Source organism: Sitophilus oryzae, unplaced genomic scaffold (genome assembly GCF_002938485.1).
Source record: "Sitophilus oryzae breed Bouriz unplaced genomic scaffold, Soryzae_2.0 scaffold_971_pilon_pilon, whole genome shotgun sequence".
Classification (NCBI taxonomy): Eukaryota; Metazoa; Arthropoda; class Insecta; order Coleoptera; family Curculionidae; genus Sitophilus; species Sitophilus oryzae.
In genome coordinates, this window is record NW_022147607.1 from 142,207 (window position 1) to 163,136 (window position 20,930).

At 34.4% G+C, this 20,930-nt stretch overlaps 1 protein-coding gene across 1 annotated transcript in view; it reads left to right on the plus strand.

The window, feature by feature from the left end:
• Positions 1 to 20,930, plus strand: part of LOC115891169 (disintegrin and metalloproteinase domain-containing protein 11) — a 325,656-nt gene that overhangs the window by 94,972 nt on the left and 209,754 nt on the right. The window contains exon 3 of the mRNA XM_030911575.1: positions 5,752 to 5,802. Within this exon, the coding sequence (XP_030767435.1) occupies positions 5,752 to 5,802 (51 nt within the window). The remainder of the gene's footprint in view (positions 1 to 5,751; positions 5,803 to 20,930) is intronic.

Here is a 20,930-nt window from a genome sequence, read left to right on the forward strand (position 1 = left end):
TTTCTTGACCATACAAGATACGTTGACCAGTGAAAGTTACTTACGTTTTTTAGAGAACGGTTTCCAATGGTGTTCTAATTTTGTTATGATTTATAACTTATAAAAAGACAAAATATTTTATTAAACGGCTCTTTACAATTTACATTACACAAACTAAAAGTTAAAAAAATTATCAATACATACACTTTAACTTAATTTAGGAAATGTTCAAAAAATCCGCAATTGTTTTGAGTACATAAATGCATCTTTTTAAAACTGAATTTCTAGCTATTGTCACAGAACGACCGGTCGACTTAATTAAACTTCTCCTGTTTCTCCTCTTCGAGTGCCTCTCATAAGTTCATAAGTCCTTTAGTAAACCTTGTTGTTAACCATACCGTATAAAAAAATCTAAAATCGATAGGTCAGGTGACCGAGGACGCCGAGGAGACCCATGCAATTGGTCAACCTCTTTCTATCCCTGAGTCTACATACATATACATACTGCCATTACTCGCTGACGAGTATTTGACACGCATCAGAAGATGGTCACGCAAGGCGTTTTCTTTCATGAGCCTTTCTGTGACTGAAAAGCCCAATACGTGATGTTATTTGTCTACCGCACTCCGGACATTCAAAAATCTCATTGCTTTGTTGCCTCTTAACTTTTTGGTTCTCGCTGTTAACTGAGTTTACAATTCTTCTACATTGAGTTCTATTGTGAGCTGCTACTTCCCACTCATTCTGCACATTAATCCCCTTTAAGTTTTCGTGGAAAATGTCCTTGTACCTTTTGAGTTGTCCACCTGGCCTCCTCTTACCGTCTACAAGCTCACCGTAAAGCAGTGATTTTGGTATGCGGTTTTCTTGCATTCTGCATACGTGACCAGCCCATCTTAATCGGGATTTTGTAACCATGACTTCAATACTCTCGCAGTTAGCTTTTTCAAGAACCGATACGTTTGAGACGTGATGGAACCATTTAATTCTTAAGAGTTGTCTAAGGTGTCTCTGTTGCAACTTGTTTAATGCGTTCATGTGTCGGCGGTACGGCACCCAGGTTTCGCTCCCATATAACATGGTGGGGATTATTATTGCTCGGTACACTGCAAGTTTCGTTTTTGTGCTCAGGTCATGGTTGTAAAAAACCCTGTCTTTTAATTTCCAGAATGCTCTTGAAGCGCTGCTAATCCTGTGCTGAATTTCAGAGTCGATATTGGCCTTTTCCGAAATCAAACTGCCGAGATAATTGAATTCCGCTACATATTCCAGTAGCTCTTCTCCGATTTTTATAGCATTGTTGTGATCTTCCGGAGGAGTGCACATGATTTTAGTTTTGTCGATGTTTAGCTTAAGGCCCAAAGCCTCGTATGCCCAGGTATATGTGTTCAACATTTCTTGTAATTGCTGTACAGTTTTTGCAACTAGAGCGCAATCGTCAGCGTATTGAAGTTCTGTGATGAATTTTGTACGTGTTTTTGCCCTGAGTCTTTTTATGTTGACAGAGCGCCGTCGTATCTGTATCTAATGCCCAATCCTCTCTCCTGCAGTTTGCTGTCCACTATAATGGAGAGCGCTGCCATGAATATGTTGAATAGGAGAGGCGCGAAGACACATCCCTGCCTAACTCCTGTATTTGTTAAGAAGGGATCGCTCAGCGATCCATGATGTGACACTCTTGACTTGTTGTTGTTATGGAGGCTTTTACACACTGTAAGGAATTTGATGGGTACTCCGAACTTTGTCATAATTGCCCAAAGTGCATCTCTGTTCACAGAGTCGAAGGCTTTTGTTAGGTCGATGAATGCAACATAAAGTTTAGACTGCTGTTTTTTTACTTTTTCCAGTAGTTGGCGGATGGAAAATATGGAATCGGCGCGGCAGTGCCGCGGTTAGTGCGAAAACCCGTTTGCGATTCTGGAAGGATTTTTTCTATATGTGAGTGCAGGCGGTTTGACATAATTTTTGCAAGAATTTTTCCTCCGATAGCCAAGAGTGAAATTCCCCAGTAGTTTCCGCAGTCTGATGCACTTCCTTTGTTCTTATATATTCACTATATTTGCATTGCAAAAGTCCTGAGGCACCTCTCCGCTTTCCCATATGACATCGAAGAGAGCCTTAAGATGTCCAATAAGTTCTTTACTTGCACACTTATAGATTTCCGCCGGAATCGCGTCACAGCCAGCTGATTTGTTGTTTTTAAGCTGTTTTATGGAGACCTTTATTTCCTGTTCTGTTATTGGGATATCTAATACATCGAGGCTGTTATACTGAGGTATTGTGTTTAGTGCTTCTATATAGGGGTTATTTTCTTGGCTGTAATGCTCTTTCCAGCGGTTTCTGATTTGCTCTTCCTCTTTTAGGAGTTCGCCATTTTGTGCCATGATTGGGCAGCTTGTCTTCTTGGTTGGGCCGTATACTTCTTTTACAGCCTCGAAGAATTTACGGTAATCGTGATGCGTGGCGTACTCTTGAATCTGATTAGCTTTTTGTGACCACCAGTTATCCTTTAGTTGGCGTAGTTTTCTCCGAAGCGTGTTGTTGGCTGCTTTAAAGTTGTCTACCAGCCTTGGGTTGTGTGGATTTGCAGTGACTGCTTGATGTGCTCTATGCTTTTGTTCCAACAAAGCCTGTATATGAGGTTGATTTTCGTTAAACCAGTCTGTTGTTTCTTTTTGTTGGACTTTCCCAGAACAGCTTCGCTGGTTTTATGAATCGCATCCCTTAATTGTGTCCAGCCTTGTTCAGCTTCCAATATTGAGATTGAAGTTATCGGTGGAAGTGATTCTTTGATGGCTTCCCGGAGGGCAAGTCGGCGGTATTGTTGTTCTCTAGACCCCCGTACGTTCAATCTGGTCATGTTGTTTTGTTTTTTACAGTGTGGATGTTTGGGTTTTTAACTGGATTTTCATTTTGAAATTAAAAGTCGGTGGTCAGTGCCGCATTCGGCATCTATTCTGGCTTTGTGAGTCTAACATCTTTTAGATGCGTCCTTCGAACGATTACATTGGTCCAATTGATGCCAGTGGCCTGATCTGGGATGTTTCCAGGTACCTTTAAACTTGTCCTTCAACATGAACCACGTATTGGTGATGCAAAAGATTATACCCTGTGCATGTTGTTAATAAGCGTTCACCATTGCTATTTACGTTTCCCCATACCATGTTTTTTCCCAATACGTCAGGCCATATTTCCTGTTGTTTACCGACACGGGCGTTAAAGTCACCTAGCAAGATAATTCGTTCGTTCTTCGGAATTCGTTGGAGAGCATTTTGTAGAGTTTGATAAAATTTATCCTTATCCTCAGTTTTAGCGTCTAGGGTGGGAGCGTAGGCACTAATGATGTTGACGTAAGTTTTGTCTGATATGGGATACCTTAGGGTCATAAGGCGTTCGGAGACACCAATAGGTACTTCTGTTAATTTGATTGCAATTTCGTTCTTGATTGCAATGCCTACGCCATGAATTCTCCTGTGTGTTGCGGGGTGACCCTTCAAAAGAAGGTGTAATGCTCCTCAGTGAGACTACCCTCATCCGCAAAGCGGGTTTCGCTAAGAGCGGCAACATCTATATTTAGCCGGTGGAGTTCCTGTGAGACCAGTGCTGTTCTTCTCTCTGGTCGATTGGAGTTTGTCCTGTCCAGTAGAGTGCGGACGTTCCACGCCGCAAACGTGGCTATTGATGTTTTTTGTTTCTCCGATGATACGCTCGAGTAGGCACCCCTCCCGGAGATCCGATTGAGGGGGTATTTTACCTCGGACGATGATTTTGTCCCACTCAGAATGTTCCATCATTGATGTGTGTAAGCTGCGTGAAAAGATTTAACTGTGACGGTTACGCTGCCGCACAGTTTTGGCTGCAACTGTAGCACGGGATGGCTATGGCACAGTGAGGACCGCGACGATAGTTCCCTTGTGCTACGTTCTCGGCCGGCTAGGAGCAGTTCACTACTCCTCTTCCCCAGAAAGATGGTGGGTCCGAGGGATATATATATATATATATATATATATATATATAGGTTATACCGCCTATACTCGGACGTCAGAGCCTCGTTAGTGTAAACAGGGTGCACCACGTGAAGGTGAGGTTGACTTTTGGGTAAGCTAGGCTATATGTATCGCTTCAATACCCCTTGCACCTCCTGAGTCTACATAATTATGATAATGAAATAATTTTTAACATTTCTTACAATGTGGGAGAGGGGTTTGGTGTGTCATAATGAAAGTCATGTTGGAACCACTCTATTAATACGCGAGTATCTAAATTTAAGTTTTCTAACATGTCTTGAAAACCGTTCTGTAAAAAACGTAAGTAACGTTCACCGGTCAACGTATCCTCGAAACTGTATGGCCAAGAAAAGTTGAACCAATAGTCCTACACGCTTTTATTCATTTGAAAAACTCGTATTTATAATTTTTGTTTATTTTAATTTACAAAGATTGGATGTGACAATTTCACATTTGTGAGAGCAACGACGATTGAACTTGTTTCTATGGCTAATTAAGTGAAATTAGTCAAGAAAGATAAGAATTGGCTATAACTCAGTAATTTTGTGAAAGAAACATATTATAGCTTATATCGCTGAAAAGCTTAAAAAATGACGATATTTATGACGTCATGGCCAACTATGGTTTCCATTTAAAAAAACATATGTTTGTGTCATATGTCAAAAATGACAGGCTTTAGAAAAAATCGGAGAGCACAACCTCATTAGGGATGTGATTATCTACAACTTTTATTTGAAAACTTTTTGTCTAAAATAAATTATAATGGAATTAGGGACAATTTTTAAAATAGCCAAAATTTGTTTTTTTCGAAATATCTAGTAAGCCATGAACTTTTTTGAAAATCTGAAAGGTGCATATTTATGACCCCACAAAACTGCAATTCTTTCCCCATTTAACTGACTCTCTATCTCCAGTAGTTTCCGAGATACCCATAGAGAACATCCTAGGAAACTCACCCTGTATATACTTAGGACGCTTGTACTCGATTCGTTTATTAGTGAAATCGATATACATGTATTTATTTTCATTCAGTTTAAGGCACCATTTTACTGTCCAGCGTTGTATTTCGGCGACGGCAGTTTGTAACGTTTCGGTTGACTTGATGAAGAAGTGTTTTTAGAGTCTTGACTTCATATCAACCATTTTGCTGTTCTTCAGCCTAATGTGTATTTCCCAAATACAGTTTTCCTTCCACTTTTCCATAGCTTCCACTTTCATAGCACTATTTTGTGAATATAATTGCTATTTACTGTTTTCAACCTTTCAAAATGTTAAGAACTACCAGACAAGTTTTTAGTGATTATAGACCAAATTTATTTCATTCTTTATTATACATTCTTTATTTGAAACCACACCATCCTATACAAATTCATTTTACAAAACCAAACAAAATTATGTCGATGCGGAAAAGAGGTTGATTCTCGCTGAAATAAGGCAAAAAACGAGATTTAATTTAAAGAAAGGTTCTTATTTCATTCTTTTTCGCTCACTTAGCTCGAATCTCTCGGCAAAAAACTAGCGTCCTAGACTCTCGCTTTATTCTATTCAATACCGTTCTCTCCACTTTTTCTTCGCACTGCCGTGGAACGGAAAAGTCAACCTCCTTGTACATCGATAATTAGATTTTAAAAAGCTGCTTTGAATGTTCCCGTTCCTTTACTGTGACTCTCGTTCGCTTTTACATGCATGCTGGCGCTTTTTCGAGCTTCTTTTTGCGAGGGAAACAAAATAACAGGGTAATTCGACGGTTTTTTTTCTTTTGCAGCGAGGCCAGAGCGACGGTGGCGGATACGGTGGCAGGGGACGACAGACCAAGGTAAGAAACACCGTTTTTATTTATTTATCTACAACCGTTTAATTATAACGTTTTTACATCACTCCATTTTTTTAGTATTTCAGTTACGTTATGAGATTCATAACACAACTAGTGGTGTTATGAATCTATAACACAACTAGTTTTTATAATAATGAACGTGCGTTTAAACATGGTTACAACCTCGGTTACAACATTCGTGTGATTTAGTGATGGGTTGTTATTTAACTATCTGTTATTTTATAACAATTATTTAGAAATAACATAACGCAACCGTTACTGCTTTTAAAAAATAACAGATATAAAATAACGACACGCAGAGATCGAGTGTTCGTGAAACGAAGTCGGCGCTCTGCACCGCCACGAAATTCGATGCTGCTCGAAGCAATTCCAAAAAACAACTAGTATGGATGGAAAACCTATTATTTCGACAACCATCGATACAGGCGATGAGATACAACGGACAACGGATTGGGTATGCGCTACTGCGCGGCGCGTCGTGTTGGGCTGACAACAGCTTAAAAATAATAGGATATAAAAGAAGCAGCTTTTTTGAAACAGTTGCGGGCATAACGCCTGGCTGTCGAGATAACAGGAGTGGGAAAGGAGCGCTGCTGCATCGGTCGATTGTCGAGGGAGGCTCGCAACGGGTTGGAGAATAACGCATCAGTTGTTTTAGCTATGTTGTTTTTTTACCTGTTACGAGCATAACAGAACGGCGTTCGAGATAATCGGAGGTTTGAAACAGGTTGGAGAATAACGCATCAGTTGTTTTAGATACATATTGTTTTTCAACCTGTTACGAGCATAACGGGCGGAGGTCGAGATATTATGGCGCTGTATGTTTCAATACTTTGTTATTAAGTTTCAATATTTAAGTATTTATTTATTCTGAAAAATTTTCAGAATAATATTTTAAGATTTTTTAAAAATGTATACAGGGTGTTTTGAAAAATCTGGTCATTGATTAATCACGATCCTGCTTAAAGCCCTTGACGTAAAAAGCTGATTTTTGGAAAACGGATTGACTTTAGGGTGTAGAGGTGCGATAAGAAGGGATTTTTCGAAACTCAAATTCTAAGGGGGTGAAACCACCCTCAAATATTAGAATATTTTTTATTTAAAAACTGGTGAGTTTTTCGAAAAAACTCTTAAACACGTATATTTTATTTTGTTGTTTTACATATTTTGAGATTTTTACAAAATATATACAGGGTGTTTCATAAAATATGACCACTGAGTAATCACTATTCTGCTTAAACTGCTTGACGTTTAAAGCTGATTTTTGGTAAACGGATTGACTGTGGGGTGTAGAGGTGCGATAAGGAGGGGTTTCTCGAATCTCAAATTCCAAGAGGGTGAAAACGCCCCTCAAATATTACAATATTTATTATTTAAAAAACGGTTAGTCTTTCGGGAAAACGATTGGACACGCATAATTTATTTTGTTTTTTTACATATTTTGAAATTTTTTAAAAAATAATACAGGGTGTTCCAAAAAGTTGAGTAATTGATTAACCACGATTCTGCTTAAACTGCTCGACGTTTAAAGCATATTTTTGGCAAATGTGAGAAAATTTTATCCAGTTTGTATGTTAATGGAAATTCTTGCTTTGCTTTATCATCACCATTACAAATTAATAATTCGATGCGAACGAAGTCGCGGGTACAACTTAACAAGTATAGCTAGAGACGTGAGAAATATAAAATAAGAGACGCCCCCCGATGCGCAGTGGACATCCCACAAATTTGCTTCAATCAGATTTTTCGTAGCGTAACTGCATCTCTCTTCCGCCGAATGCGTTCTCTCTCTATCGTGTGCGCGACCGGTGCTATCCCCAAGTCTCTTCCTATATTTGTCAAACTGTACATGCTAGTTTAAGTGTAAAATTAATTCGAACTCTAGTGTGTAGTTGGTTTACTTATGAAGAATATACTACACATTTTCTTATATTGCTATTTTTTGACCGCAAATGGTAAAATCATAACGAAGAGCTTCTCGCCCGTCGAGTGAGATGCACCCTGTACACTGCTACGCAATTCAGAATCTACGCGGATCGAGGGGTAGGGCGTAGGTAGATCGGAATTTATAGATATAGACGAGTGGCAGCATTTTGGCTTTTTTATATCGCAATTTGTAAACAGCGCTTATTTGTAAACAACCCCCGTTTTTAGAGAGGTATTTTAGATAACAATCGATATTTAGAAATGTTATGACACCCTGGAAATACTACCACCAAGCACGTCATTGTTGCAACTGCGTTAATACGCCTGGCGGTGACCGCCTCATATTCTTTCAGATATTTAGCAATAAAATAAAGAAACCTGTTATTTTTAAGCTGTTATTTTAAGCTGTTTTTTATAAATAACTATAACAGTTTCAACTGTTATCTAAAAATAACAGTTTTGCCCATCACTAGTGTGATTAGAACGCTTCTAATCGTTCACACTCGTTGTTGTAATCATGTTCATAAATACACTTGTACTGTAAATAACTATTAAATCTACTTTTAATCTTACTTCTGTACTAACCGGTTAAAGTGTATACAGGGTTGTTCACCACATACTTACAGGGTTGTTCACCACTTACTTACTTTATATACAGACGATTAGATTTTTACAAATTGTAAGTTTTGGGTTCGTTGAAGGACTATTAGAGGTACAATTTAAAAATATTTTTGCAAGATACAGAGTGTTCCAAATAAATAAAAAATATCAAAGTTTTATTTTTTAAATGGAACACCCTGTATATTATTACATTTTTAGTTTCTACGATTAAAATAAAGGTAAATTTGATTAAGGTTTTTTGATCACACGTAAACTTTACCGTTTTTAAAATATTTTTAATTTTGTGAAATTGCAGAAAAAATGTTAAGGCTTCATTTCTCCAACGGTATCAAAGATTTTATTATTAAATATTTACTGAAGTTTATTTATTGATCAGTTATTGTGTGGCAATAATAAAAATAATACTAGCTCATACAGAGTCTCGAAAAATTTATTTTAAGTAATTTCTAGCTTTAAACGGCAATAACTTGTTTAATTGAAATGGAACACTATGTATATTTTAGGAGAATCAGATGCACAATTTAGTTGTCTATCAAATGGTATTATACCATTTGTTATCTATCTCTTCAATTTTTCGTAGAAAATGCATTTTCTTATAATTTAAACCTCATTTATTAATATACCCATGGAATATCGACATTTTAGATGTGTGCTACCTTGTACGTATAACATGTGTACAAAATGTAAAGGTAAAAAAAGGTAAATGTACAGGTGCTAAAAACGATAATATTACTACCCCATTTGTATACAAAAAGGAAACTATTAAAATGTTTATAAAAGAGTATACCATTAATAAAATATACCACCATTATTTCCACCCAAATGTTAATTAATTAATTAAATTGTGTTAGTTAATAAATTGTTCTAAATAAATGTGGAATTGAATAAGAAATCAATATAATAATAATATCTTATGAAAATGAACGTCTGTGCTGTTATAAATAACGTTCAATAAGTGATACTTTTTGCCACAGTGTCTAATACACATACAAAATTCAGTTTCTTAGTCATTAGAGCAATTATTATTAATCAACGCAAACAATCAATTAATATAGTTTGAACACTAGAATCATATTAACTATTGGTTTTCTTTAAAAAATATTTAAACAGTTTTTTTAATGAAATTAACGAACTATATCGACAATATTAGTATCTGTACTCTTTAAAAATTTGTTGCATTTTTAAAAATAATCTAAAATGTCAATATTCCATGGGTATATTGATAAATGAGGTCTAAATTATAATAATTTTATTTTTCATAAGCATTTTCTACGAAAACTTGAAGAGATAGGTAAAAAATGGTATAATACAATTTGATAGACCATTAAATTGTGCATCTGCTTCTCATAAATTATACAGGGTTTTCCATTTAAATTAAATAAGTTATTGCCGTTTAAAGCTAGTAATTATTTAAAATACTTTTTTAGACACTCTGTATAAGGTAAAATAAGCAACAATAAAGTCAATTTGGCACTAAAACATTGAATTTGAAGGTGGCATGTTTGATGATTGTTTGATGGTGAATCAGGATAGTATTATTTTTTTAATTTATTTATTATTTTTGTTCTTTAAAAAGTTTCAAATAAATTCTTTTGTAAAATATTCCTATGAGGTATTCCTAAGGATTTTCTATGTCCTGGTGAGCGATGCAACAGACTGTTTCATTTTTATAATAATAATAATAATAAATAATGTTTATTCAAACTGATCCAATTACAAAGTATATACAAGACTTATCAAAATAGTGAATAAACATAATATCATCTTAAGGTAGAACCTTGTCTGAGGAGTTTTATTTCTACAACAATAACTACAATATTTTATACTAAATTCTTAACTATATCTAAATGTATCAAATTAATATATTTCATTGTCCAACACTTAAGCACGCTAAAAAAACAAGTTATTACACAGCGGTCAGATATTGACATAAGGTAGATTGCAAGTTCTAAGGCATATAAGATTACATTATTTTTTTTTCAAATATTATATTTATTGTGAATGGTTTTTAATATTTCACATTTTGCTGAGTATAAATGTATGCATTTCGGTTATTGTTTTACCAAGTATCCATTCTTTTAATCTTTTTTTAAAAATATTAATGTTTTGACAATTAACAACTTCTTTAGGTAAAACATTAAAAATTTTAGGTCCTACATATAAATGACTTTTTTGTCCGATAGTTTTATGCATCCGAGGTACATTAATAGTTAATTCGAGTCGACGTAGTGGGTATGAATGTGGGATTAGATTATTTTTACTTCTGTTACTGAATGTTATAGATAATGTATTAAACCAAAATAATTGTTTAGCGTCAAAAATGGCTGCTTCTATGTATAAGGCATCAGAGGGATATCTATAGTTTTTATCGTATATTATTTTCAGCAACCATTTCTGAACTATATTTACACTTGATAATTGATTTTTGCTTGCTGAGCCCCAGGCCACAATACCGTATTGTAAATGGCTCTGAGCTAAAGCAAAATACACATTTCTTAGTAATTCTATAGGAATTACACTTTTTAAAAACTTAAATATTACAATAAGTGATCTTAACTTTTTAGTCACAAACTGAATATGATAATTCCATTTCATGTGGTTATCAAAGATGACTCCAAGATACTTAAATTTGTTTGTTGAGCTTATTGTCACTAGCTTATTGTTATAAGTTATATCTAAATTGAATTTTGGAAGAGTATCTGAATAGCAGGCAAAAGGTAAGAAGAAAGTTTTCTTAAAGTTAACAGTAAGAAGATTATTATTAAAGAAATTGCACACTATTTCCATTGATTTTTCTACTTTTGCTTTCAATTGATTCCAACACGTTGATCTGAAGAAAATTGCTGTATCATCAGCATAACTCAAAATGTGTGCATCGAGTTTCAAGTTTAGTAACTCATTAATGTATATACAAAAAAGTACAGGGCCCAGTACAGTGCCCTGAGGTACACCATAGTTGACCACCCTTTTCTCGCTTTTAACACCCTGGATGGACACGCTTTGCTGTCGGTTATTTAGATAGCTTCTAAATAGATCGTTGGTCCTTCCTCTAAAACCCATATTACTAAGTGTGTATAACAGGATTTCATGGTGAACTGTATCGAACGCTTTTGCTAAATCTACAAAAACACACAAAGAAACCTCGGATGCATCAAGTGCCTCCGAAGCCAATTCTGATAGTTTTATAATAGCATCACTTGCGGATTTGGACTCCACGAATCCATATTGATTTTCGGAAAGGAGTTTAAATTGTTTCAGATACAAACACATTCTTTTTTAATAAGTTTCTCAAGAATTTTGGAAAAGTTACTTAATAGCGAAATTGGTCTATAATTTGACATATTTGTTTTTTCTTCTGATTTAAACACAGGTTTAACAACAGATATTTTAAATATATCTGGAAAAGTGCCATTATTTAGAGATAAATTATAAATGTACGTTAAAGGTTTAACAATAAATTCTTTTATTTGTTGCAGTGTGTTTGCCCGAATACCGTCAAATCCTGGAGATTTGTTCTTTTTTAAATTTAATATTTCGTTTCCGACTTCGTTTACATCAGTCTCCAATAATACAAAAGAATGTGAAATATTTGTAACCTGATACATTTTTTCTGTTGGAACATTAATTTTAAAGGCCAACTTCGAACCAATTTCGCTAAAGTACTTATATACTTTTAAATTCATTTCACATTAATATAATAGAACTGTCTAAACTCGACAACTCATATCAATTTACTACGGTTTACCTTTGGCGATCAAGTGGTGTTTTTAAAATGACAACTAAGTGGTCCGAAGAAAATTCTGTTAGCTTTCTTAATATCATGAAAAATATGAGTCAACACACAAAATCCGAAATACAAAAATCGGAAATCATAGTAATTTTTAGCTTATGTCAAATATGAGTAGGGTGAATCATTAATTCTAGGTGCTACTTTTTTCAAGCAACAATTAAATTGGTTTGCATGAACCCTTAAAAATGTTTAGTTATCTCTAGGATATTCTAACTGTAGCTTGGGTATTAATGTCAATTGTATTGCCAAAATATTCGCAGCTTAAATTGCATTTTGAGGCAATTAGCAGAAGTTTTTGATATCACAAATGTAAACACGGAATATTTTCTCAAGTCAGTTGAATTTCTGTGACTTGATCAGTTCACTCGACTCGTGAAAAGCCGCCTTTATTTGTTAATAATTAATTTTTAATCATACAAAAGTTTTTAGTATTTATTTTCAGTAGAAGATAGATGGGTAAAGTCTCTTCCATTCACAATATCCTGAACGTACTCCATCGTTATTTCGATTATATTATTGGAGCAATATTTTATTGGAGCTTGGGTGTCAGTTGCATCGTTTGATCACGATTCAATTTCCGAGTGGAAAATGTTTCCCTATCACATAAAAGCGATTTCCTTGGATACTCTTTTATTATTTCTCTAAAGCCCTTTAGAAAGGAGAGCGATTTCGTGAGCAGAGAGAAATTTCAGCAAGAGAAACAGGTAATGGGTTTTCTTTTTTTTTCTCTCGTCGACCATTAAGTTATTTGCAGCATCGTAATTTTTAATGTACCTTAAGCACGCTTATGGTTCATAAAAATGGAATAAAAGCAAGGAACCTTTTGTTTTTTTTTATGATTCTAACCACGTCAATAATAGCTTGTACTTAATTCTATTTCTTGTAGTAACTCCATTGCAACGTACCTTGCTTCAATGTTAATTGGTGGTCAAATAAAAGAAAACGTCAGATATAACTGGGAACTTTTAATTATAGAACTTAAGAAAAAAGATCTTCAAGGGTGAGTAACAGCAGCTTTTAATCGAAAATACGAATTCTCTCTAAAATTTTCATATTTAAGATAATATATTAAATACCAATGAAGAATATGTTACACAGGTTGATTTTATTCTCAATGATTGACTTTACATGTACAGGGTATCTCCGTTATTAGTAAAGATAGGACGATGCGGTTTACACAAACCTTTCCCACTTTTTTGTCAAACGGAAGATGCTGTAAACAAAATTTTCAAAGCCAGCTTCGTTTCTGAGCCACAGGGTCGCGATGCGGGACTTAATATCTTACCGCTACTTTACGACAAGTCGTATGTATATACTCTGCGCTGTGCTCGTCGTTTTGTGAAAATACCCAAGCTCACCTGGTGATGGGGTAGGGCCCCGAAACCAGTAGTGAGAGCAGGTTGATACACATTATGACGAACACAGCGTGGAATTAATTTCTATATTAGCAGTTCAAGGCAAGAAACTCTTATATAATTTTATTATATACCTAAAAACTGCAAGAAATTTATTTTCCATTATATATTTTGAGCTAGCCGAAAAAAGCCTTTATTTACTATCGATAGTTGTGCCTCGGTGGTACGAAAGTACTACTATTGCACACAGGCCGCTATCTCGCGATGCGGGACTTAATATCTTACCGCTACTTTACGACAAGTCGTATGTATATACTCTGCGCTGTGCTCGTCGTTTTGTGGAAATACCCAAGCTCACCTGATGATGGGGTAGGGCCCCGAAACCAGTAGTGAGAGCAGGTTGATCCACATTATGACGAACACAGCGTGGAATTAATTTCTATATTAGCAGTTCAAGGCAAGAAACTCTTATATAATTTTATTATATACCTAAAAACTGCAAGAAATTTATTTTCCATTATATATGTTTATATATGTCGATGTCCTTTATATAGCCTTGTTATTTTGGAAGGAATGGGCTACCTCTGGGTTATCCACGATACCGTGTTGTCTTCGTTTTAACGCGTACTTTGGGCATTCAAAGATAATGTGTTTGACGGATATTGGACGATTACATGTTTCACAAATGGGCTGGTTCTGTCCTTTAAGGAGGTGTTCATGGCTAAGTTTCGTGTGTCCTAAACGAATTCTAGTGAGCAGAACGAAATCTCTTCTAGGTAAGTTAACTACATTATTTTCAAAATAGTCTTTTTTTGATTTCATGAAGCTTATTATCATTCATGTCTAAGTCCCATTCTAGTTGGATTATATTATCGATCATATGTTTGCCATAATTCTTTAGATCTTGCACGGAGAAAACGAGGTTGGTTTTATGAGGGTTGGAAGTTTTTGCAGCCAAGTAATCAGCTCTGTCATTGCCAGGAATTCCTATGTGGCTCGGAAGCCAAAGGAAAGTGACGCTGTAGTGGTTGATATTGGCATTCTGTAGAAGCATTTTGATTGCCGTAACTAGTGGATGGTTTGGTCCCACAAGAGCCACGACCCATCTCTTATAGCTGGAGGTCAATATATGTTGAATGGCCTTAAATATTGAAAAAAGCTCTGCTAAGAATGTTCCCGTTATAGGACTTAGTGAGAAACACATTTCTTTATCAAACGTATGAAAAGCCGCTCCAATGTGCCTATCAGTTTTCGAACCATGGGCGTAAACCATACTTCGAGTTGATGAGATTTTTGAATTGTGCTCTTATAGTGAGATGTGAGCATTCCTTTTTGTTGTGGACTTTGAGTGATAGGTCAAGCAAGAGTGGGTGCAGACTCCATGGTTGAAACATACGGGAGAATGGCGCAATATTGAAAGGAGGAGGCAAATCGATTGACAGTCTTTCCTTTATATCTACATAACGGTGGTGTGGTGCTTGTGATGAGCTTCTCAAAAATATATACCACTCTATACTGATTTCCACTATTTACTGCAATATTTAAAATATATCATTTTCTTATTAGTAGGCCGTGATAAATAACAAAAAAAAGCAAAATAATATTTACTAAAATATTCATACACAACACATACTAAAATTTTATTTGGGATTGATATATTTTACTTTTGAACTGTTACCACTGAATCTGTGATATATTTTTCTTTGTTTTATAACGTAATTTATTATAAAGGGATGGGTTTGCAAATATCTAAAAGCTTGTATTATTAGCTTGCATTATTAAAGCATTTTTCTGGTGTTTAGGTTAGGTTAGGATGTAGTTGCCACAATATACATATATCATATTTAAAAAATCCCCAAAATCAGAAATCGATAACAGACAAATCCGGGAATCCGGGAGGCCATCGTATAGGTTTATTGGTTCCAATTCATTGATTTGAGAAATAATTATTTAACAAAATTCTAATATTTTTGAAGTTGTGAGGGGGAGCCCCATCTTGCTGAAAGTATATTTCAACATTTCACGAAAATTAGCTAAAGGAATATTATATAAAATTTCCGGTACGATAGCTTTCAAGATTTATAAATAGCAGTAGAAAATTAAGTTTTCCTAATATATAAAGAATTTATTAGTGGCCCCCAAAATAAAATAAAAGACAGATAGCATAGCAGTATACAGGGTGTTTCAAAACAAATGCGAAAAACTTCAGGGGGTGATTCCTTGTTCAAAATAAAGGGTAGTTTGCTTCATAAACGTTGGGTCAAAAGTCAACCATTAAGGAGATATTGCGGTACAAAGATGGCGGAAAAATAATGTTTTTATTTTTTATCTTGAAAACGAAAAGAGATAGACTAATAAAATTTTATGGAAGCATTACTGTTATGAAAACACACTTTCTGGTAATTTCTTCACTTTTTTAAAATGAGTGGAAGGGGTTGAAATGAACTACCCCTATCATTCTTGTTAACGAAATTTAAAGAAAAATTTTATCAAACACATGCAAAAAAACTCACCGATGTGAAATTAAAAAATAAAATGTAAAGCTGTCATGTCAGGACAAAAAACATTTTCTGATAAAGAATCTAGTGGGCTGCTGTAATTTTTTTAGGAAAAAATCTAGTCGGCCGCTGTTACTTTTTAGGACGTTCCTAATATTATTTCATTTGACATTACTCTACTGCAATTTTATTACTAGCGCGAGTTATTATCTAGATGATTATTATGATCGTTATTATCACTAGATTCTTAATCTAAAAATGTTTTTTTGTCCTGACATGTAATGCTTTACATTTTATTTTTTAATTTCCAATCGGTGAGTTTTATCAAAAAAACACAAGAGGTAAAAAAGTTTCTAAACTAACTAAACTATCCAAATTAAAGCATTTGTATGTGTTTGATAAGATTTTTCTTTAAATTTCGTTAACAAGAATGATAGGGGTAGTTTATTTCAACCCCTTCCACTCATTTTAAAAAAGTAAAAAAATTACCTGAAAGTGTGTTTTCATAACAGTAATGCTTCCATAAAATTTCATTAGACTATCTCTTTTCGTTTTCAAGATAAAAAATAAAAACATTATTTTTCCGCCATCTTTGTACAGCGATATCTCCCTAATGGTTGACTTTTGACCCAACGTTTATAAAGCAAACTACCCTTTATTTTGAACAAGGAATTACCCCCTAAAGTTTTTCGCATTTGTTTTGAAACACCCTGTATATACTTTCAATAATTCTTTAGTTTCTTTTTTTATCAATCATGGCCTATTAATAAATATGATATTTTAATAAAAACTTTTAAATATTGCAGTAAAGAGCGAAAATAAATATAGAGCGATATATATTTTTTTGAAGCTTATGGCAAGTTAGATCATATAATTTATAAATATACAGAGTGTTTCATTTAAGAAAACATGTCTTTGGTTCATATCTTCAAAAATATTTTTTTCGTAGAATAACAGACCACGTCACTGTATTCTACGTAAAAAGATCGATACCTTTCACAACATCGATTGAGATATAAGAGATACGGAGGTTGTTCCAAATCACAAAATTTTCAAAAAGACCCTGTAGCTCAAAAGCGAAGAGGGTTATGAAAATTTTGTTTACAACGTCTTCCGTTTTGTGCAAACCGCACTCTTCTATCATCACTGAGAGAAACCGTATGTTTTCAACCAAAATGGACCACTCTATACATATAAATAAATAAAAGATAAAGTGTAAACTCCGCTTAAAGCTATCGTTACAAAAAGGAAACAGATATCTTTGTTACTATTGGATCTATTGCTATAAACTCAACAAAATTAAACTAAAAATAAAATAGTTCTTTATTCTATTCAACTTTACCTCTTACCTACTTAACAAAAAAAGAAATTCGTCTTTTCGTTCAAGAAACGCTGTATAATTAATTAACATAATTAGAATCAGGCCGATTTAGCTCGAGAGATCTTTTGAAAGTCGGAGCAAGGCAAAGCAGAAAGGCCAACAAACGTAGCTAAAAATCCCCGGCTGCGAAAGGACTAAAGAAACAAAAAAACGTAGCGACAATTCAACGTGCAGTTCTAAAAATCAAATTACCTTTGAAAATTTGCTGCGGAGGTTTCCGTTCAGAAACCGAATGGCTTATAAATGAAATTGTTGTGGACAAAGTAGAGGTTTTTTATTACTGAAGGTCCGTAAAAATTCGAACTACGTGAACTAGTACATGATTTCTGACTTGCATTGTCTCGTGGAATTTTTGAGATGCCTGTTCGTGTTGATATGTAGGACAGTGCGCTTACAATCATGATTTAGAGAAAAGTTTATTGGTTAAATATACGCCATAGATAAATTAATAAAGACTTTGAAGAATTTAATGTATGTAATTATATTCCAGATGCTTCTTTCTATTCTACCGGATGCGTCTCAGGAGTGGCTTACCATTATAACTTTTTTATTTCTCCAGATAAAGAAAAAGAGATTTGGTATGTTAGTATATGACAGAAATTAGGATTGATTGACGTATTTAATTGTTCTTGTCACTTCCTGTTTCACCGGAAATTACTACAACTTTTGATTTTTAAATAATACCCACGGATTTTTTTTTACTTTATTCGATAGAAAATGACACTCTGAATAGAATGACAAAACATATGTCAACTTTTGATATTTTCGCATATGCTTTATTTGAAATTGAAACATGCGGTTCATAACGATAATTTGACTCGAAATAATAATTGTGGGGTACCGAAATATTCCTAAAAAATTATTTTTTCAATTATACTAATGAGCTACCATTGAAAAATTCCATTTGAAAAAATGGAAACGGTATGCCACAAATAAAAAAACGTTTTCGAAATATATATATTTTATATGGCTTTATTACTTAAAAATTAAAAAAATATAAATCAAAACTTTTATAGGAAATGTTTTGAAACATTTTCTGCAATTTCTGTCCAAGATGTTCCCCTTTTTCAGCAGCCGCTATTTCAAAATGTGAAGAAACAAATACCAAACTCTATGTCTGTGTGTGGATTTCAAAATGAGAACAATTATCAACAATGTCGACCTCCGCCATAATTTTTTTGTCTTAAGATCTTTGTTTTTAGGTTAAGATCTAGGTTTTCTCGCACAAAAAATGTCTGGCAAAATTTAATTTAGTAATGTACTTTCATATTTTTAATGTCCCTATTATGGTATATCATTATTTGCTGCTACAAAATGTTTTTGTTTGAAATATAGGTTTTTATTTTCATTTCTATATCATGGTTCTGAAAATAAAAATATATAAATTAATACTTACATTAATTTAACGCGTTCTTATAGGTTTAAAATCAACAGCCGATAAAGACATATTCTTCTTCTTCTTCTTCTTCTTCTCAGCCATTACTCATCCACTGCAGAATGTAGGCCTCTCTCAGTTTCTTCTACTCGTTTCGATTCTGTGCTCTCCTCATCCAGTTCTTACCGGCTACGGTTTGGATATCATCAGTCCATCTTTTAGGAGGTCGGCCGACTGGGCGTTTTGCTAGGCGTGGCCTCCAGCAAAGAAGTCTTTTTGCCCATCTTTCCTCGGACTGTCTGGCCAAGTGTCCTGCCCAAGACCATTTAGAGTTAGCTATCCTCTCTACGATGTCCGTTATCTTCGTCTATCGGCGAATGTCTTCATTTCTAATGTGGTCGCGAAGACTGATACCCATCATGGCTCTTTCCATAGCTCTTTGGCTCACTCGCAACCTGTTCACCCTTCGTGCCGTCATCGTCATAGTCTCCAAACCATAGGTCATGACAGGCAAGACGCATTTGTTGTAAACGTCTCTTTTTAGGCTATTTGGGATTTTGCTTTTGAATATAAAGTTAAGTTTACCAAAAGCTGCCCATCCGAGTTTGATCCTTCTAGAAATTTCGGTTGTTTGATTTTCCTTGCCGAGTTTTATGGCATAACCTAGATGTGTATATACTCTTTAACGTTCTCAATCCTTTGTCCATTAACATTAACTTGCTCTTCATTTTCATTTAGGGTTTTTGTTTTAGACAAACTAAAAAAAAGAAGATTATATATTTTTTTCTACTAAAGACATATATTTTTAGTTAAAAACGCTATCACTAGCCAACATTGCGGAATTTTAATTCATTATTTTATAAAATTGACATGAAGTCGGACACAAATCATCTAAAGATATCATATTTGTGTCTAAAAAGAGAGAAACTCGTGTTTCTAAAAGGAATCGACAATAAATGGAAACATGATGGAAAACTTGATTCCAAAATGTTTCGATTTAGCGCTATCCGTGCAGAAACTAGTCACCGGTCAACAACGCCAATCAAAACTTCTGGGCAAAATAATTAAAACATTTTTATTTACTTATTATAACACAGGTATTCCATTGTGGACATTTTTCTTTGGTCTCCTGTTGTGTATGGGTAGTGGCTGTAAATAATTATAAAATCGCATAAGAAAACTATTTGTATTTGTACCCACCATAATATCTCTTTCCTTCTACTTTTTAAATTATAGTACTATAAAAACTTGAAGAAGGCTTAAATGCAAGAACTGCAGAACAAAATCCAAACAATTAAAGTAAGGTTATGTTCTCATATTTGACGGAATATCAAATAAATTATGGAAACTTTTCAGGCACAAAATGGTCATTTCAGGCACGAAATCTTTATAAATGTGATGTTTCTACATCTGTTTGGTTTGGTTATGTTTCTTAAAAGTTTCGAAAAGTTTGTGCCACTAAGATCTTTATTGTTGTAGTTTATGTAGCGAATTCATATTTTGGAAAAATGTTTCGAAACAAAAAGCGATTTATGTTACGAAACATACGTATCAAAAATGTGAGGAAACTGTTTCGCAATGTTTCTCAGCAGATATTTTGTTTCGATTTTGTGACTAAAAATGCTACTTGGGAAATAAAGAATATAGTGTTTCCAGGCAATACAATACATTTTTACTCCATATAAAAATAAATTACAACCATCTAAAACTAGCAATAAGCTCCATTTAAAAATAAAGAAGAGTACAGGACCAGTAAATGACGTCTAGGGCTTAACCTCGCCAAAATTATCATCGAATATCATTTCCCAGCCGTCTTTAACGCCATTTTTTTCGATGACGCTATTTATTAACGGTATTTTTTCGTAGTAATTTTCTTGTAATGGAAACGAGTAAGCCCAGAGATCAACTTATTAAGCTACAAATGCCATATTGGTGATTAACATTTCATAGCGGCGATTTACATACCAATATGGATCCACTTTGCATACAGACTGTATATTGACTCGATTCTGTATTTTGATTGGTTAATTATACAAATCGGCCGGCTTAAAGTTATACGGCGTTTAATTTAGTTTCTATTTTGGTATGCCGGTTGCAAACCTATTTATTTGCACGGCTCTAATGCTGTTACATTATTGTCACCCCATGATAAATGTAAACATTA